The sequence below is a fragment of the Urtica dioica genome, chromosome 11 (assembly GCF_054948205.1).
Source record: "Urtica dioica subsp. dioica isolate 48M chromosome 11, U.dioica_male_clone48M_v1_H2, whole genome shotgun sequence".
NCBI lineage: Eukaryota > Viridiplantae > Streptophyta > Magnoliopsida > Rosales > Urticaceae > Urtica > Urtica dioica.
In genome coordinates, this window is record NC_142766.1 from 21,825,482 (window position 1) to 21,841,094 (window position 15,613).

A 15,613-nucleotide genomic window follows, 5' to 3' on the forward strand; every position below is an offset into this window, starting at 1 on the left:
GCTCACAAGAGAAAGATCCTGAAGTGAAAAGCATCAAATTGTCAAATTTGCAAAGTAAAGGAAATCGACTCTTATCAGTTTGCAAGCACATACACAAGATAATAAACCTCAAAATAATATACCATGCTTTTATTGATTAAAGTCACTCTTTCAAAATATAGAGAGGAACCCTCAAGAAATACAATCATCCTCGCACGACTAAACATGATCCCTCCAAGACCATTGGTTAAAAATCGAATGAGAATCGAATATTGAAAACGAAGATTTCCGTCACCCAACATGAATTATGCACGAAAAATTATAAAAAAAATTGACGAACTAAGCCATTTCAAACGTTAAGATTGCTATTTAGGCAACCTTTCATTAAAGTTTTAAATATAGCCACCAATGCTGTCGTGACAAGTTAATCTCGATGACTTTTATGTTAATAACCTTTTTTAATTTTGGTTAATAGTTAAATAAAAAGTAAATTTGCAAAACTTAAATTTGTTATTGACTAGTACTGAACCCAAAAACTATCATACTTGAGAATTGGGATGTAAAGCAAAGTATTTACCGTATTCCTCGCAATTTCCGCACAAAATCCCAAAATCCAAACTATATCTTTGGAACCTAAGGCGTAAAAACCCAAAGTTTTCCAAGTATATACATTTTGAGTTACTGTACAACAAAAAGAAATACAAAGGTCCTAAATTCGCTAGGCGGATGGATCAAATTCAGAAGACGGAGATATTAAAAAAAATATTGGGCTTTTCGCCTCTATGAACTCTTCCCCAGAGAGTTGTATAACAAACAAAAAAACATGTATAATGTTGACGTACTTTTCACAACTGTTTCTACACCCAAAGATATATGAATTCATTCAATGAAAGACGTCAGTCAGTCACAATTGATGCCATACCAATTTCCTGCGAAATAAAATGTACACAGTTATTTGGCAAACAAATGTAGGAGTGTTGACTCTACGTACTTGCTCAAGAGAAGTAACCATTAGCATTATCATCTTTGTTACGTTATTTTTTTTATGTATCCCAACCATTTTTTAAGACCAGTGCTAACTTAAACTCTGTTTGAAGCCAACCTAAATATTACATGATAACATCTCAAAACCAATTAAAATACGACTAATAATTCATGACCTTATAAACCTTGGTAAATCTTATTCTTAACGCAGCCCCCTTAGAAATTCGAAACCACTGTATTTTGAAACATATTATACACATCAATTCAAATTCTAGTTCTCTGTTCCTTTTTCATTGTAATTACAAAGAGCATTCCTCAAAAAAAAATTTAAAATTATAATGCCATCTTTAGCTCAGTTTTGCAACATAGCTAAGGTTTCAATTACTAAAAAAACGTGTCCAACTTAAGCTAAAAAAAAGCTTCAAGTCCATTTGGAACCCGAAAAAGGTGGAAGAAAGTGAAAATTTGAAGGAAAATGAAAATAGTAGAGAAAATGCATGAGAAAATCTAAACTCTTTGTAATGTTATGAAGTGGTGAATATCTTTCTCACTTGTTTTTCTCAATTCAAGGCAGAAAAAATAAAACGGATTCTCATTTTTTTCCCTCACATATTTTAGATTCCAAACAGACCCTCATTAGAAATCAAAATTCTTTATTATATTTAGAAGTGGTAAAACCTCTGTTTGGAACCCAAAAAATGTGAAGAAAAAAAATTAGAATCCAATGTGTTTGAATTAGAAAAATAAGAGAGAAACTTGATTTTTACCACTTCTAAATATAATAAAGAAATTTGATTTCTAATGAATTTTCCTTACTATTTCATTTTCCTTCCAATTATCACTTTCTCTCACATTTTCCGGGTTCTAAGCGGACCTTATACTTAAAATCACACTCATACAACTAATCCACTATGCAATGGAAACCCCAACTACTTTGTAAGAATAACATAATTAATATAGCTATTTTATGATAATTCTTTATGAGCACATGAAAAACATTTATTTCAAGGTCAAACTTAGTGATACTAACCTCGGCACTTGGTACTTCCACAACAGCAACGAAAAGCCTCAATTGGATGATTTATATCATCGAAGTCAATCCCATAATCCTGTAAGCGACTCAGAAGCAAATTTACCGATGAGAAAATATTTCAACTTCGGGCACTCTAACAATCTTGCCATTTTAAAACTTAATATTTAATAAAATGGAGATTTAGTGATATAACCAATTTAAGAAAGTAGTCCAAATACAAACAAGACGATGAGTGCGTAATACTATGGAGACATAAGCATGAGTGCGTAATACTATGGAGACATAAGCATGAATTGAGCTATATGTTTAATATTTGAATAATTAAGTTATAATTTTAATCTGGTTAGTCATTTGTCTAGTTACAACAATTTCTTCTAATAAAACAGCCAATCTTTCACAAAAAATGTTATTAAAAAAAGAAAAAGAAAAAAAAGCTAAACGTGTTCAATGTGCTTTAATAATCTTCAACACATGTCAAAACTATCCAAAATAGGAAGGGAAAAGGAAAAAGCATTTTTTTTAGTTTAAAAAAGGATTTTAAATGTGATTATTGAACTTTTGGAATGTGAAAATATTAGAGACCTTAAGATAAGAGTGATGTAAATGAAAGAAATTGAGTATATAAATGGAGCTTGAAATATTTGCAGATAAGTTAGAGGAAAATCGTTAGGACTTGGGTGAGACTTGAATGCCATTTAGTTGAGGACATTTTAGTCTAAAATAAAAAGAAAAAATTATTTATATGACTTTAAAAGTAACAATTTTTTCTATGTGAGAGGAGTCTATTAGTGGAATCCGGATCTTTTGTTTATTTTTGGTGTCTCCCCTTAGTCTAAGTCCCTCTAATCATTATAAGACATGTCATCATTTTATTTAATTAATTAATTATATTTATTTAAAAATAAATTTAAATGATTAAATCGACTTATTTTGATTGAAAAGACACAAAAAAAAAAAAGACAAAGGACTAGTGAATGAAATGGAACAGGTGAATCGACTCACCCAATTAAGCTCCTCATAAGCAGCCACGTCCCTTGTGGTGAAAAAGGCTAGCTGCATAGAAAGAAACACGGAGCATGCCAGCTTAAGATGTGTCACAAGATTAACAGTCATGCTTTTTTAACAAACCCTCCTTATTAAAAGAAAATAAAAGTCAGAGGGAGAGGGAGGCTAGTGTTACCAAAGAAATTATGTTGTTAGATATATATTGATAATCATAGTGTTTGGGTTAAGACTCGATTAAATCCACGATAGACAACTCTACTCCAGTGGCCTCAAATGGTTGCATCAAACCTGAGACCGGTACGCTTATCCACACATTCCAACTCGTAATTAAATAATTATTATTCTTTCCTTGTACACATCAAAGATTGAGAATATATTTATATAAAGACTGTAGTTTCAAGAAGTTCTGGGTTCATATATTTGTTGGTTTTAAAATTCCAAAAGTTCTGGGTTCAAATAGTTCTGAAAAGATAAAAGCCCGTACGTGGTAATAATGATGATCAGGCGTCTCCACTTCTACCGGAATATCAATCAAGTTTCCATCTGAGCATCTGCAGTGATAGAAAGAGCGGGAAAGAAACAGAAAAAAAAAAAAAAAGATATATCAACCAAACCAAGTTTGAAAGAAAGTGCATTCTTTTACCAAGCTAATTAGCAATAATATATGATTTTTTTGGATTTATCAATACTAGTAGGGCGGTGCAAAAAAACCGTAAAAACCGTAAACCGGACCGGACCGGTGATTTTTAAACCGTCGGTCCGGTTTAAAACGGTTTTTTTTTTCCCCGGTCCGGTTTACTCAATGCAAACCGTCCGGCGTTAAACCGGACCGGACCGGTTTATTTAAAAAAAAATAAAAAAAAAAATAAATTAATGTCCAATTAGCCAAATTAGGCATTTGTGCATGTATTTAACTCCCATATATGACTATATGTTTGTGTTTTGGTGGAAAATTAATGGTTTTTTTTAAAAAAAATTATGTAAAACGGTTCAAAGCGGTCCAACGGTCCAAAACGGTCCGGTTCGGTCCGGTCTAAACGGTTCAAAACGGTCAAACGGTTCAAAACGGTCCGGTCCGGTTTAGATGATTTAAAACGGTCCGGTCCGGTTTGGGTTTTTTTGAACCGTTTTGAACGGTCCGGTCCGGTTTTTTGGCCGGTTTTGGACCGGACCGGACCGTGCACAGGCCTAAATACTAGTATAGATCGTTAAGGATCTCATATCAAAACTAACATATGAAACGATATGCAAAACCCGTAAATTACCTACCTATGATTTATAAATCTGGCAACATTTCCATTATATGTGGCATCCAAGCAAAGTGCTTCTTCATCTTCTAAAATTCCTTCTGAACTCCAATCTGCATCCAAAGTTACCGGATATGTATGCCTGCCATTGCTGATTTTCATGTTCCGTTCATACAACTCGGAATTGGTCAGTACTTCTCCGATGTATTCGCATACGAATGTTCCTCTGGGCAAGGCCTTCAATGGTCTAAGACCCCAGCCTTTTCCTTCACTGGTTAAGAAAACCTGAGACAAAAGTAAACTAATCATGACAATAACGGAGAGCAAAATATTCATATTGTATAATGCCGTTTTTTCCTAACATTTTAACTAGGGTTTTATCCTCCATTTGACCCCGCATACATGATCATGGAACCCGGAAAATGCGAGAGGATAAAAATACCGCATGATAAAGAAAATGAAAGGAAATATATGAGAGAAAATCAAAATTTTATGTTTGTGTTTGAAAATCATGAAAAATGAGAGGGAAGAGAGAGTGGAAAGTGAGAAAATAAACACAAACATGAGCCCGCATGTGAAAATGTGGATGGATTTCGTTTTCCATTATATTTTCGTAGAAAATAAAATCCACTCATCAGTTAAACATTTACTCTTCCATTTTTTTTTCTCTTTTATTTTCCCTCCATTAAAATTTGAATTTCAAACATAACAAAGTAGGAGGGATTTTATTTTTCAAAAAATTAGATAAATAGTCAACTAAAACGTTTGAAATTGCTATATAGACAACGTTTCGAAAATATTAGGTAAGTAGCCATAAAGATGACATGGTCTAATAAATGAAAGTGACTATTTACCTAAGATTTACGTCTTTAAATATATGAAAATTGCTATTTACCTAAGATTTACAAACCATTGGCAATTTAGCAATGTCAAACTGTAAATGTGACTATTTACGTGATGACCCTTAATTTTTCCCCCTCTTATTTTTCAGGCTCCAAATCCAAACACACCCATTAAGTTATATGAAAAAAAAAAAAAAAAAAAACTTGGAATTGAAACTGACTTGCAATTGGCATGATATGCCTCGCTGGACCACTCGATTTCCACATTGCATGTCACATCCACATTTTGTCCAGCATTCTTTGATGAACTTTCTGATCAGGTGTCCCCTGCATTTCCCTTGATTGTAGTCATGCCTCGGCTTCTCAAGTGGACAGTCTTTACAGAAGAAATAATGATCGAATGGGGGGTTCTCTTTCAGGGTCAAACAAGCTCTCAAGAACTTCTCTTTCAAAACGCCGTCTCGCGTGTATGCAAACTCTCCACCTGTCTCGCGAGCACATGCGCACGGTATCGACGAAAGACAATCCCCAGAGCAGCTTGAACAGCAAGCCTCATCCGCGATTCGAGCCAGCGAGATGTTTATATTGGCATTTTGATAGATTATGTTATTGGGAATGTAATTGAATTTCGGAAGCCTCTCGTTCTCGTTGCCTTCTTTTTCTATCACCAATGATATCTTTATTTTTTCGGTTCCTTTTGTGATATCATCCACAAATTTGACTGCCCTTTTCTGATCAAGAACAAGGGGTTTTCTGCGCGCTGAACTACTTGAACCTTGCCCATTTACGTCTTTTGCAGAATGACCTGAATTGGCAGCACAACACAGAGAACTAGCTAAATCAGATCATGAAATAGGGAATGCGACAAGAATGTTTCAGATCATACCTTGCATCCTTGACGGGACAGGTTTTCTTGAAAGCGGCAAGTTCTCAGTCCGTCTGACAGAGCCTGACCTCGGCACTCCATTTATCTGAAGTTCGCTTGGTCCGTTCTCTCTCACGACAATAGAGCTGCAAGGTTCAGTCGGTGGAATATTCTGACGGGGCGCCAAAGACGCTGACTTTCTATCTCCGGGAAGAACGTCAGACGGAGCCGATGTCTCTTTCTTTACTTCGGTCGGCACAAGGGCTAGAGATCCGGAGCCTGGTATGCTATCACTTGATTGCCGTTGAGAAGAGGAGTTCTCAACTTTTCTTTTGGGGATTGATTGATGACTCTTACTCTCTTTACTTAAGTCAATCATTACAGCCTTATTTTTTACTTCTTTACCACCAACACCAACATGCATTCTCTTGGCCTGTCTTGCAGAAGTCCCATCGTTACCTTCCAGGCCTCTACTCTTCTTAGTCTCAAGTTTCCCCTGTACACAAAACATGCAAACTTTTAAACTTTATCTTTTAACAGCCAGGTCAAGTAGAAACTTTGACATCTATTTGTTAGTTTGGCTCATGGCTAAAAAGGTGGTCAGATTGCATAATCATTGCACCAAGAAGTTGCTCATTAAATAGAAAACGAAGTTCAGAACAAGACTAAACAGTGCATAGGCTTGGACCGCCTGTTGATTAGGTGGGTCCCATTAATGAGACCAGCCCACTTTCTGTCTCTTAGCGGAGACGTTAAAGAGCTGAAGTTTTTCTCCAAGAACAATGGAATTTCAGAGTTTCATGAGAAAAAGGAATATTGGAACTCCCTCCAAATGAGCAGCAATTTAGTAGTTCCACCTCCGCTCAATACTTGGTTATGGCATCAAAGCCTGCCCATTAAAAATAACATTAAAAAAACATGATTCTTTATTGGGGCTCTAAATTTTGGGGCCCAGTTTAGCAAGTGGGTCCCTTCATAAGATCTAAGTGTTGATCATCTTTGCAAGAACAACATCTGTCAAAATCTCAGGCAGAAAAAACCAAGAAAGTACACGTTCCTCTAATAAGTGTAAATATATATATATATATATTTATTTATTTATATTTATATATCTAATAGGTGAGCTTCAACAAATCATAGAGGGCATTAATCTATACACAATCATCAATCAATGCCTTTGTTCGGGACTCGAATTTCATAAATGAAAATGAAAATTTGTACATGTAGTCTACATACACAATCATCAATCAAATATATTGGAAACTGAAACACAAATTACAAGAATAAACAATAAACTTCACAATATGGAAGAAATTTATGTTTGTATGATATAAACTCACATTTTTAGGCTCCGTTTGGAGCCCGAAAAATACGAGAGAAAATGAAAATTGAATGAAAAAGAGGGAAAATCAAAATTTATGTCATGTTTGGAAGTCATACATGAATTTAGATGGATTCCACTCATCAGTTGTACATTTTCTCTCATAATTTTCCTATTTTCTTTTCCTTTCTATTATCCCTCCATTCGAACTAGAGAGACTCTCAAAGACGTGAGAATTGGAAAAACAGTCGAGCTCAAATGAAGGCAAGTATATTGAAATTCGATGTCTAATTATTAAAGAGAAGAAAAGAAAGGAAAATCTTTTCATCTTCTTATTCTTGTTATGATGTGTCTCGAAAATTTGAATGGAAAAACTCGGAAATATTGAATGAAAAAAAAAACGTGATTCTTTATTATTTTCGTAAAAAAAATATTAAAAATTAAAAACTAAGAAAGCAAAAAGAAGCATATGGAAAATGGGAATGAAAAAAAAAAGAAAAGAGAAATTGTATTTTTCTTCTGTTCTTTTGAATTTTGATTGACAAATGTTCGAGGGACAATTTGTGAATTTTGATTGTATCTCCTATTTTCACTCAAAATTTGTGAATTTTGGTATTCTCTCACACTAACCTTTAAATGTTCATTTTCCACAGTAAAATTCTAGGCAAAGTAAAACAAAACCAGGAAATTGCTAACGATTTTAGGGTTCCAAAAGGGGGTTAAATGCTGGGGATGTTTTTTTTTTTTCAGCGAATCAACAGTATCGAAATGCTTCGAATCAGATTAAAAAATTCTACTGGAATATTTTAATCAATTTTTAAAGATAGACAACATGACAATGATGACATTGACATAAACGCGTCGATAAGAGAAATACCTTTTCTTCCTTCTCTTCAAAATAAGTGTCGATTAGAACTCTGTAATTGTCCTCTTTAATGATCGCCCAATCTTGACCGTACAATGTCAGCAACTTCTTCAGAACCGGCTTCACTTCTTCCTCTGAAATCCCTAAACCCCTTGCCATTTTCAACGCCCCGGTTTTGAGTTCTTCTACCATTTTAGCTCTCTAAATTCATCACCAGCTTTTTTATTATTTTTTTTATTTCTTCATCTATAATCAAGTATCAAACAGAAAGAAAATCAAATTTCCGATTCTCGGAAAAAAAAAGAAAAAAAAAAACCCTCATGAATTTGCATGTTCTATATATCCAGAGAAATTAAATAACAAACTTCACACCAGATTATGTTAGCCAAAAAGAATAACACCAAATTAAAATGCAAACAAATGTAATTAGGAAAACACGTTTAAAAAAAATTACTTAAAGCATGCAAATACAGACATGTCAATGGGAATATATAAATAGCCTGAAGAACAAAGAAATGGCATTCATGACTGTAAAAATACAAATTAAGAGCCTGATTTTTCCTTCAGATAGTAATGAGAATCGTCTCAAAATAAAACCAAGCCTCTGCTCTCAGATTCTCTTTTATTCTCACGGTGTGTCAGTTGCAAAATACTCTGTTTGGCAACCGAGAAGACGCGACAAAGGAAAACAACATGCTTCTTGAGTAATCCAGGCAAGAATTTACAAATTAATAATAATAATAATAAATCAGTGTATAGTCATCTCATGATTATAAATCTAATGTGTTCAAACAACTTGAGCCTAGCTTGCTTTTTTTTTTTTTTTAAAGAAATAGAAAATGTGAAGAATCGCTTTCGTTTGGCGATTCAGAGAGAGGAAGAGATAGAGAGAGAGTTAATAAGAGCATACGAGTGAGGTTTGAACTTTGGAGTCTGGACGGTGACGGAGAAAATGGGAGCGAGGGAACGAAGAAATGGAATGAAAGGGAGGGTCACGTGAGAATGCACGTGAGTGGTGGTTTTATTTGTTTCTCTTTTTTTTTTTTTTTGTGGGAGTTTTATTTGTTTCTCTGACACGGAGAGAGAGCGTGGAATTTTTGGTGACGGGCTTGGTGGTGTGGTGGCGGTGTGACTCAAATGGTTATGGTACGGTTTTGGCGGAAGTTTATCCGGTGCGGTACGGTCTACGCTAACCCCGAATTGGAATTTTATTGACTTGGAAGAGGAATTTTTGTTGAAATTCCTTAGTACTAATATTGGATCAAATTTGGGTTTTATATCTAAAATGACATAATTTTTTTCCAAATTAATTTTTAATTCTCACTTACATTAGGAATCAGAGTGGACACACGTCAAAGCAAACTTGAGACACAAAAAAGAGATCGTGTATCTCTGAATATATCAAAAATCACTATAACTTATAATTCGGATCCAGAAGAATAATTAGACATCTAATTTCAATATACTTGCCTTCATTTAAGCTCGACTGTTTTTTTGTTCACAGTGCATGTGATATTCTTGCATTTTACTTCACATACATAACTAATGTATTTACATAATGTGTTTTTTTAAGCATATTTTAAATACAATTAATTAGCAAAATAGCCAACTCAAACCTTAAAAATTGCTAAATAGTCAAGGTTTTGTAAATATTAAGTAAATAACCAGTTGTATTTAATTGCACGTCCAAGTTTACGAAAATGCCCAAATTGTTTCCCGCCCAATCTTCATTCTTGCTTAATATTAAAAAAAAATCAAGAAAATCGGGATTTCCGAGAATCGAGGTCATTAAACACATTTATTTGAAAACCGCTCACCTTCATTGCATATCTCTCGGTCATTAAAAAAAAAAAAAAAAAAAAAAAAACTCTCCCGAAATTTTTCCAAAACCGCTACTCTCTTCCACGACGAAAATCTTTTCATCTTCCCCGACGAGCAATTTCGGCAGCTGAATCTAAACCTGGTATGCATGCGTAGAGGTTCTTGCTATTTTAACTCGTATTTACTAATTTTCGTCAAAGATTTACACAAAAATAAAAGAGAAAATATGGTTTTATGGATCGGTTATTGAATAAAATGAATTTTTTCTTGTTCTTCTTCCTCTGGGATAAAGGGCCAGTAGTTAATGTTGTATATTGCTTATTCGTAATCTTAGTTTTTTGCCTTAAACCCTAAACATTTGCATACGAGATTTGGGGGTTCGATTTTAAATGGCTAGATGTGTCAATCTTGTTGTGTATGGTTATACCGAATATACATACAGGTACGCATATATTGATTAGTATTTACTTTATTTTGAAAGAGATTTACTAAAAAAAAAACAAAAATATGGGTTTGTTGATTCGATTATTGAATACCCACAAATAATCTTTGAAGTTTGAGATATTAGGGTTATTTTAATTTTTTACGGTGGTTGTGTAAACCAAACTCATTTTTCAAGTTTTATCATTTTGCGAAGCAACCATTTTTGTACGTTGACTACATTATATTTACATGAGATTTACAATGTTATTTACAGCTATTTACTTGATTCTAGCAAAGAGTTTGGAAATGAGTTGTTTACAAATATTTACACAATCTTCATTTTCTTTGTGTACACAGAATGATAATATGGTGAGGAAAGTTGTCAGAGAAAACGCCGATCAAAATTACCGGACACCTAAGTAGATGTAAAGACATATTAATTAATAAATTTTGTACTCATACGATTTATAGTTCTGTATACTCGTGATGTTGTATTTAATGTGACTTTGTATTTACACAGTTTTTACTGCAAATTTATATATTGTTGACTATAGTATATGGTTATTTACAGTTATTTACTTTATAATTACAAAAAATTTGGAAAAAAGTACCAATTTTACATAATTCAAATTGTGACTTACAAAAAGATTTAAATAGCGTATATGTCTAGTACACGTAATATACTAATATTTGATCAGATATTCTATACCACTAAAGACTAAATACACGTAATCTCATAACTAAATACTAATTAATAGGGAATTATTCTTTTAGATTGACCGAATAATTCAAATTTAAAAGTAAACTGCCTAATATAAAAAGATTTGAATGTGTTAACTGCTTAAAACACGTAATATATCAATATTCAATCTAATTTTAAGTATCATTAAAGACTAAATGGCTTGAATCTCATAACTAAATACGATAAATAGGGAAATATTCTTTAGATTGACCGAATATTCCAGAATTAAAACTAATTTGCCTAAAATATTATCATCATTGTTAAACAATTAAATTCAAAATCAAACAGAATTTTCGAAAAATAAAATTTAAGTTAAAAAAAAAACTGCTGATTATAACTATTTATACTATTATTTACAGTTATTTACAACTGATTACACTATGATTTACAACTATTTACAGATGATTACACAAAGAATCGGATTAAAGAAAAAAGAAATTAATAATGCCAGATATATATATATGGAAACAAAATAAGGAATAAATAACCCACGTAATTATTCAGTTGCTAAAAATATGGATCCAAAATTAACCACTCAATTTTAATCACTCTGAAATTCAGGATATTGGAAAAAAAATTCAAATTTCAAATAATTTCGGATTCAAAAGATAAAAGGACACAAACTGGAATTGAAAAAAATTCTGATTCGTCCACGTCATCCGAGTGGCTATTTACTTAATATTTACAAAACCTTGACTATTTAGCAATTTCTAAGGTTTGAGTTGGCTATTTTGCTAAATTACCCTTTTAAATATCAATTTCTCATTCATTATAACTCTGATTTTGATAAAATTATAATCGATATTATACCCCTTTCCACAAAGAATAATAATACGTCGGAATTAAACAATTCAGTTGAGTAGACCTCACTCAAATATGTTCCAAAAGTCAGCAGCTTGCAAGATAATAAATATTCTTTATTATCCAAAATCTCCATTTATTCCAACACATAATACAGTGAAAAATATAATTGAATTGGAACATATCCAACCTTATTTTATTACTTTCTAGTCCATTATAGAGTAGATTGGAGATGATCTAATTGTCAAAAATAAAATTGATGATAATAATGGGTTGCGCGTGTAATGTTTCATGGGTTTTTTTTTTCCTTATATATGCAGCTCTATCTCTCGTGACTTCTGGTATATTCCTCCATAATAAGATGAGTTTTGTTATATCATAGAAGAAAATTAAGGAGTTGGGAATCCAATAATTTTACATAAATGTCTTAGATTTTAAAAAATAAAAGATGCATTAATTAACAATACATCCTACACTAATATTATATATATATATATATATATATATATATATTATAGAAGAAAAAAGCATAACATACGGTCATACCAAATAGAATGTAAATGAAAATGATGATCAACAGTGAATCAGCGTACATAGTCGTTGATTTGGCAAATTTGTAGAGAGTGATGAGTATGGTGGGACTCACAAATTTTGAGTGTTTATTTCATAACGCTGATCCGCTGATCAACCGTTGAATATCACAGCTCACACGTAAATGCAATTTATTCAAAGTTCTAATCAAATATATTTTCAATTGAGTTAAATTGCACGGAGCGCATTGTTGAGGCTAATCATAGTAAAAAAAAAAAAAAAAAAAGTTACTTCCCTTTTCCAATTAAAAAAAGCCATTTTCTTTTTAGGTCCCTCGAAATTTGAGGGAAAAACATATGAACTAACGGTATTTTCTTTTTCAACTATTATCACATTTGAGGAAAACTTCTAAGAAAAAAATGTATAATTTAAATATTTATTCATTCGTCTTCCTTGAACAAAATTGTTGGAAAATAAAAATCTTAGCAAATTTGCACTAATGGTAGATTTTAGCTTTCTGTTTGAAGTGATTCAACAAGAACTCTATTGTATTTATCAAATTTCTTTGATTTCCAAACACAAAAGAATTTTTTTTAATTTCTTCATATTTATTGTAAACTTCTATTTCCTTCAAATTGTAATTTCCAATACAAAAGAGAAAGAAATATTACGTTTCATATTTTAAGTTTTAACTTGTAATGCGTTGTATGCAAAAGATAATTATAATAAAGTATATTATTATCTAAGCAATTCATCAATTTACTGTTAATTTCGTATTTTAGTTTTTTTACAATGTCTCTCTAATTTAAGACGATTAAGGTAAATCTTACTGGGTTTGGTATGGCCACTTTAATATGTTAATTTAAAAATCTAAAAAAATTAGATTTTAGTTTAAACAATTTAAACAAGTGGAATGAAATTATAACGTTTTCCAAAAACATCTCGCTTCTCATTCCGACTATCAAAATGTCGCAGTTTCATTTAAATTTATATTAGTTTTTTTACATTTCATGAAAAATATCGAGAAAATGATTTGATAATAAAATTAAATGAGGTATTTATAGAAGTTATGAAAATTCGGGGTATTCAAAGAATCATAATCTTCAAACTAGCCACCTGTGGAATTAAACATATACATTACGTACGGAGATGGATCTGTCTTGGGCCTAGGCTGTTTAAGCCCTCTCTCAAATATCAGCTTTTAATTTTTTAACTATTATTTATTTAATTATTTTTATTTACATTGAAAAAAATATTATATTAGCTCCCTTTAAAATAATATTTTTATTTTTTTATTTTAGCCCTCCCTAATATATTGTTCGTCTGATTACATATATGCTACACTATACAACATATAATTTGCAAGTGTTTGCCACAACCTTTTCTTAACTTTTATTATGCAAGTCATAGATGTTCATATTTGAGTTTATGAAAAGAAAATGCTTAAACTTGTTTCTGTAGAAATATGATTTTCTTCTAATTTTCTAATACGTTGAGATGTATTTCGTTCTAATACATTTGGATCTTCACAATCATTCACGCCTATTATTATTGAATTCCTTTGAGAAAAATAGTAATTTTCCTCACTTTTTTCTCGTCTTACCTCTTAAGTAATTTTGGGAGAGTTTTTACTTATTATAAAATGAAGGCATACAACTGTAAAAAGAGATGATTCAGCGAAATGAGTCTATCATTTGATGTCCGAATTTCCATTCAAAACCAAACCTAATGTTTTACCAAAAAATAACATTGCATATGAAATATTCAACGACATTCATTCGATGTTTTTCAATAATGTATTTTATTTTCCATTCAGTCGAGTCGTGCATGTATAAAGAGGATTTGAGTCTAAATGGATCTTCAAATTGGGAAATTATGCTTTTGACCCGATTTAGTGCTACTTCTACAACTAATTTCTCAATCAACAAACTAGTCTTCATGTACAAGTCGTAACCCAATGGATCTATGCAAAATCGCGATAAAAATAAAAATACACGGACCGATATGTCATTTTCTTACAAAGAAAAAATGCCTTCTTCTAACACTCAAACACTCTACCAACCAAAGACATCTCGTTAATTACCCCTCAAATAATATATAATAAAATAATCCCTGGCTTCTTATTTCAATTACAGTGAGAAACATTTTTCGTTTGTAATATCAGGGCGCCCTTGGTAATTGATATATTTATTATATGAAAAAAAAAAAGCAATGTGGACATAAGTAACTATGTGGTGTAATTGTGAGCATTGGAAGATAGAGACATGTTAACTTTCCACTAACTAGTCGGTATTATTTGGACGGCTGAGAGTTGAGTTGCCTCTTTGCGTTTACGAAATTGCTCAATAGTGTTTTTTTAGTGTTTTTTTTTTTTTTAGTGTGGAATCGCCACAATGATTTGGGAATATCCAGAGTGGATAGAGACACCACTATTGAAGGACAACCTAATAAAGCACAGAATATAAATATTTAATAACACCTCGAATCTGACTTCCCAAAGACAGGCATGATCAAGTCGTTAATCTTGAATGTTGTGAAAAAAATTGAATACATGTAGGGTTTGGTACGATGAATCCTAATGAAATTAAGTTTTCATGTCTAAACAATGGTATAAATTCTTAGAATTATATGTATTTTACCAAATGACTTTTAAAACGAATAACTTTTCTCATTGTACTTTATTGCCTCAAAAAACAAAAAATGTTATATACGATGCGATGAAATACCGTCAGAGAATTTATTAATTTTAAGAAAAGACTATATAAAATAGTTAGAAGCTATTGATTAGTAAAATAATTAAAATTTTAAGTTTTCAATAAAATAGCCTAAATTACATTATCAATTTTTGTGTTAATGAAACCATTTATAAAAAAAAAATCATAGGATCAAAAAAATTGTTGAAATGTTGTGCTTAAGACATTTTGATTATATCACTAATTTTAGATAAATTTTAGGTATTATACAAATTTATTAATATCAATTGACTATTGAGCTAAAACACTGTAATTTTAATGATAATTTAGTAAAAATAAACATAATTCTAAAATTTATTTAATATTAGACATAAACCTATAATTTGACCTATTATTACACATACAAATGAAATTTCTCTTAGCTGTTTATAGGCCATTTTCATATATAGGGAGTTAAAAGT

The 15,613-nt window shown here is 31.7% G+C and overlaps 1 protein-coding gene across 1 annotated transcript; it reads right to left on the reverse strand.

The window, feature by feature from the left end:
* Positions 1–568: 568 nt before the first annotated feature.
* On the reverse strand, positions 569–9,106 carry SUVR4 (SET-domain containing protein lysine methyltransferase family protein). The gene is made up of 9 exons (XM_089630231.1): positions 9,052–9,106; positions 8,154–8,387; positions 5,977–6,451; positions 5,312–5,895; positions 4,271–4,533; positions 3,486–3,552; positions 2,999–3,049; positions 1,994–2,072; positions 569–908 (listed from the first exon to the last, which is right to left on the reverse strand). Exons 2-9 carry the CDS (start codon positions 8,331–8,333, stop codon positions 880–882), a joined length of 1,728 nt encoding a protein of 575 aa, XP_089486357.1. The 5' UTR covers positions 8,334–8,387; positions 9,052–9,106; the 3' UTR covers positions 569–879.
* Positions 9,107–15,613: the final 6,507 nt, after the last annotated feature.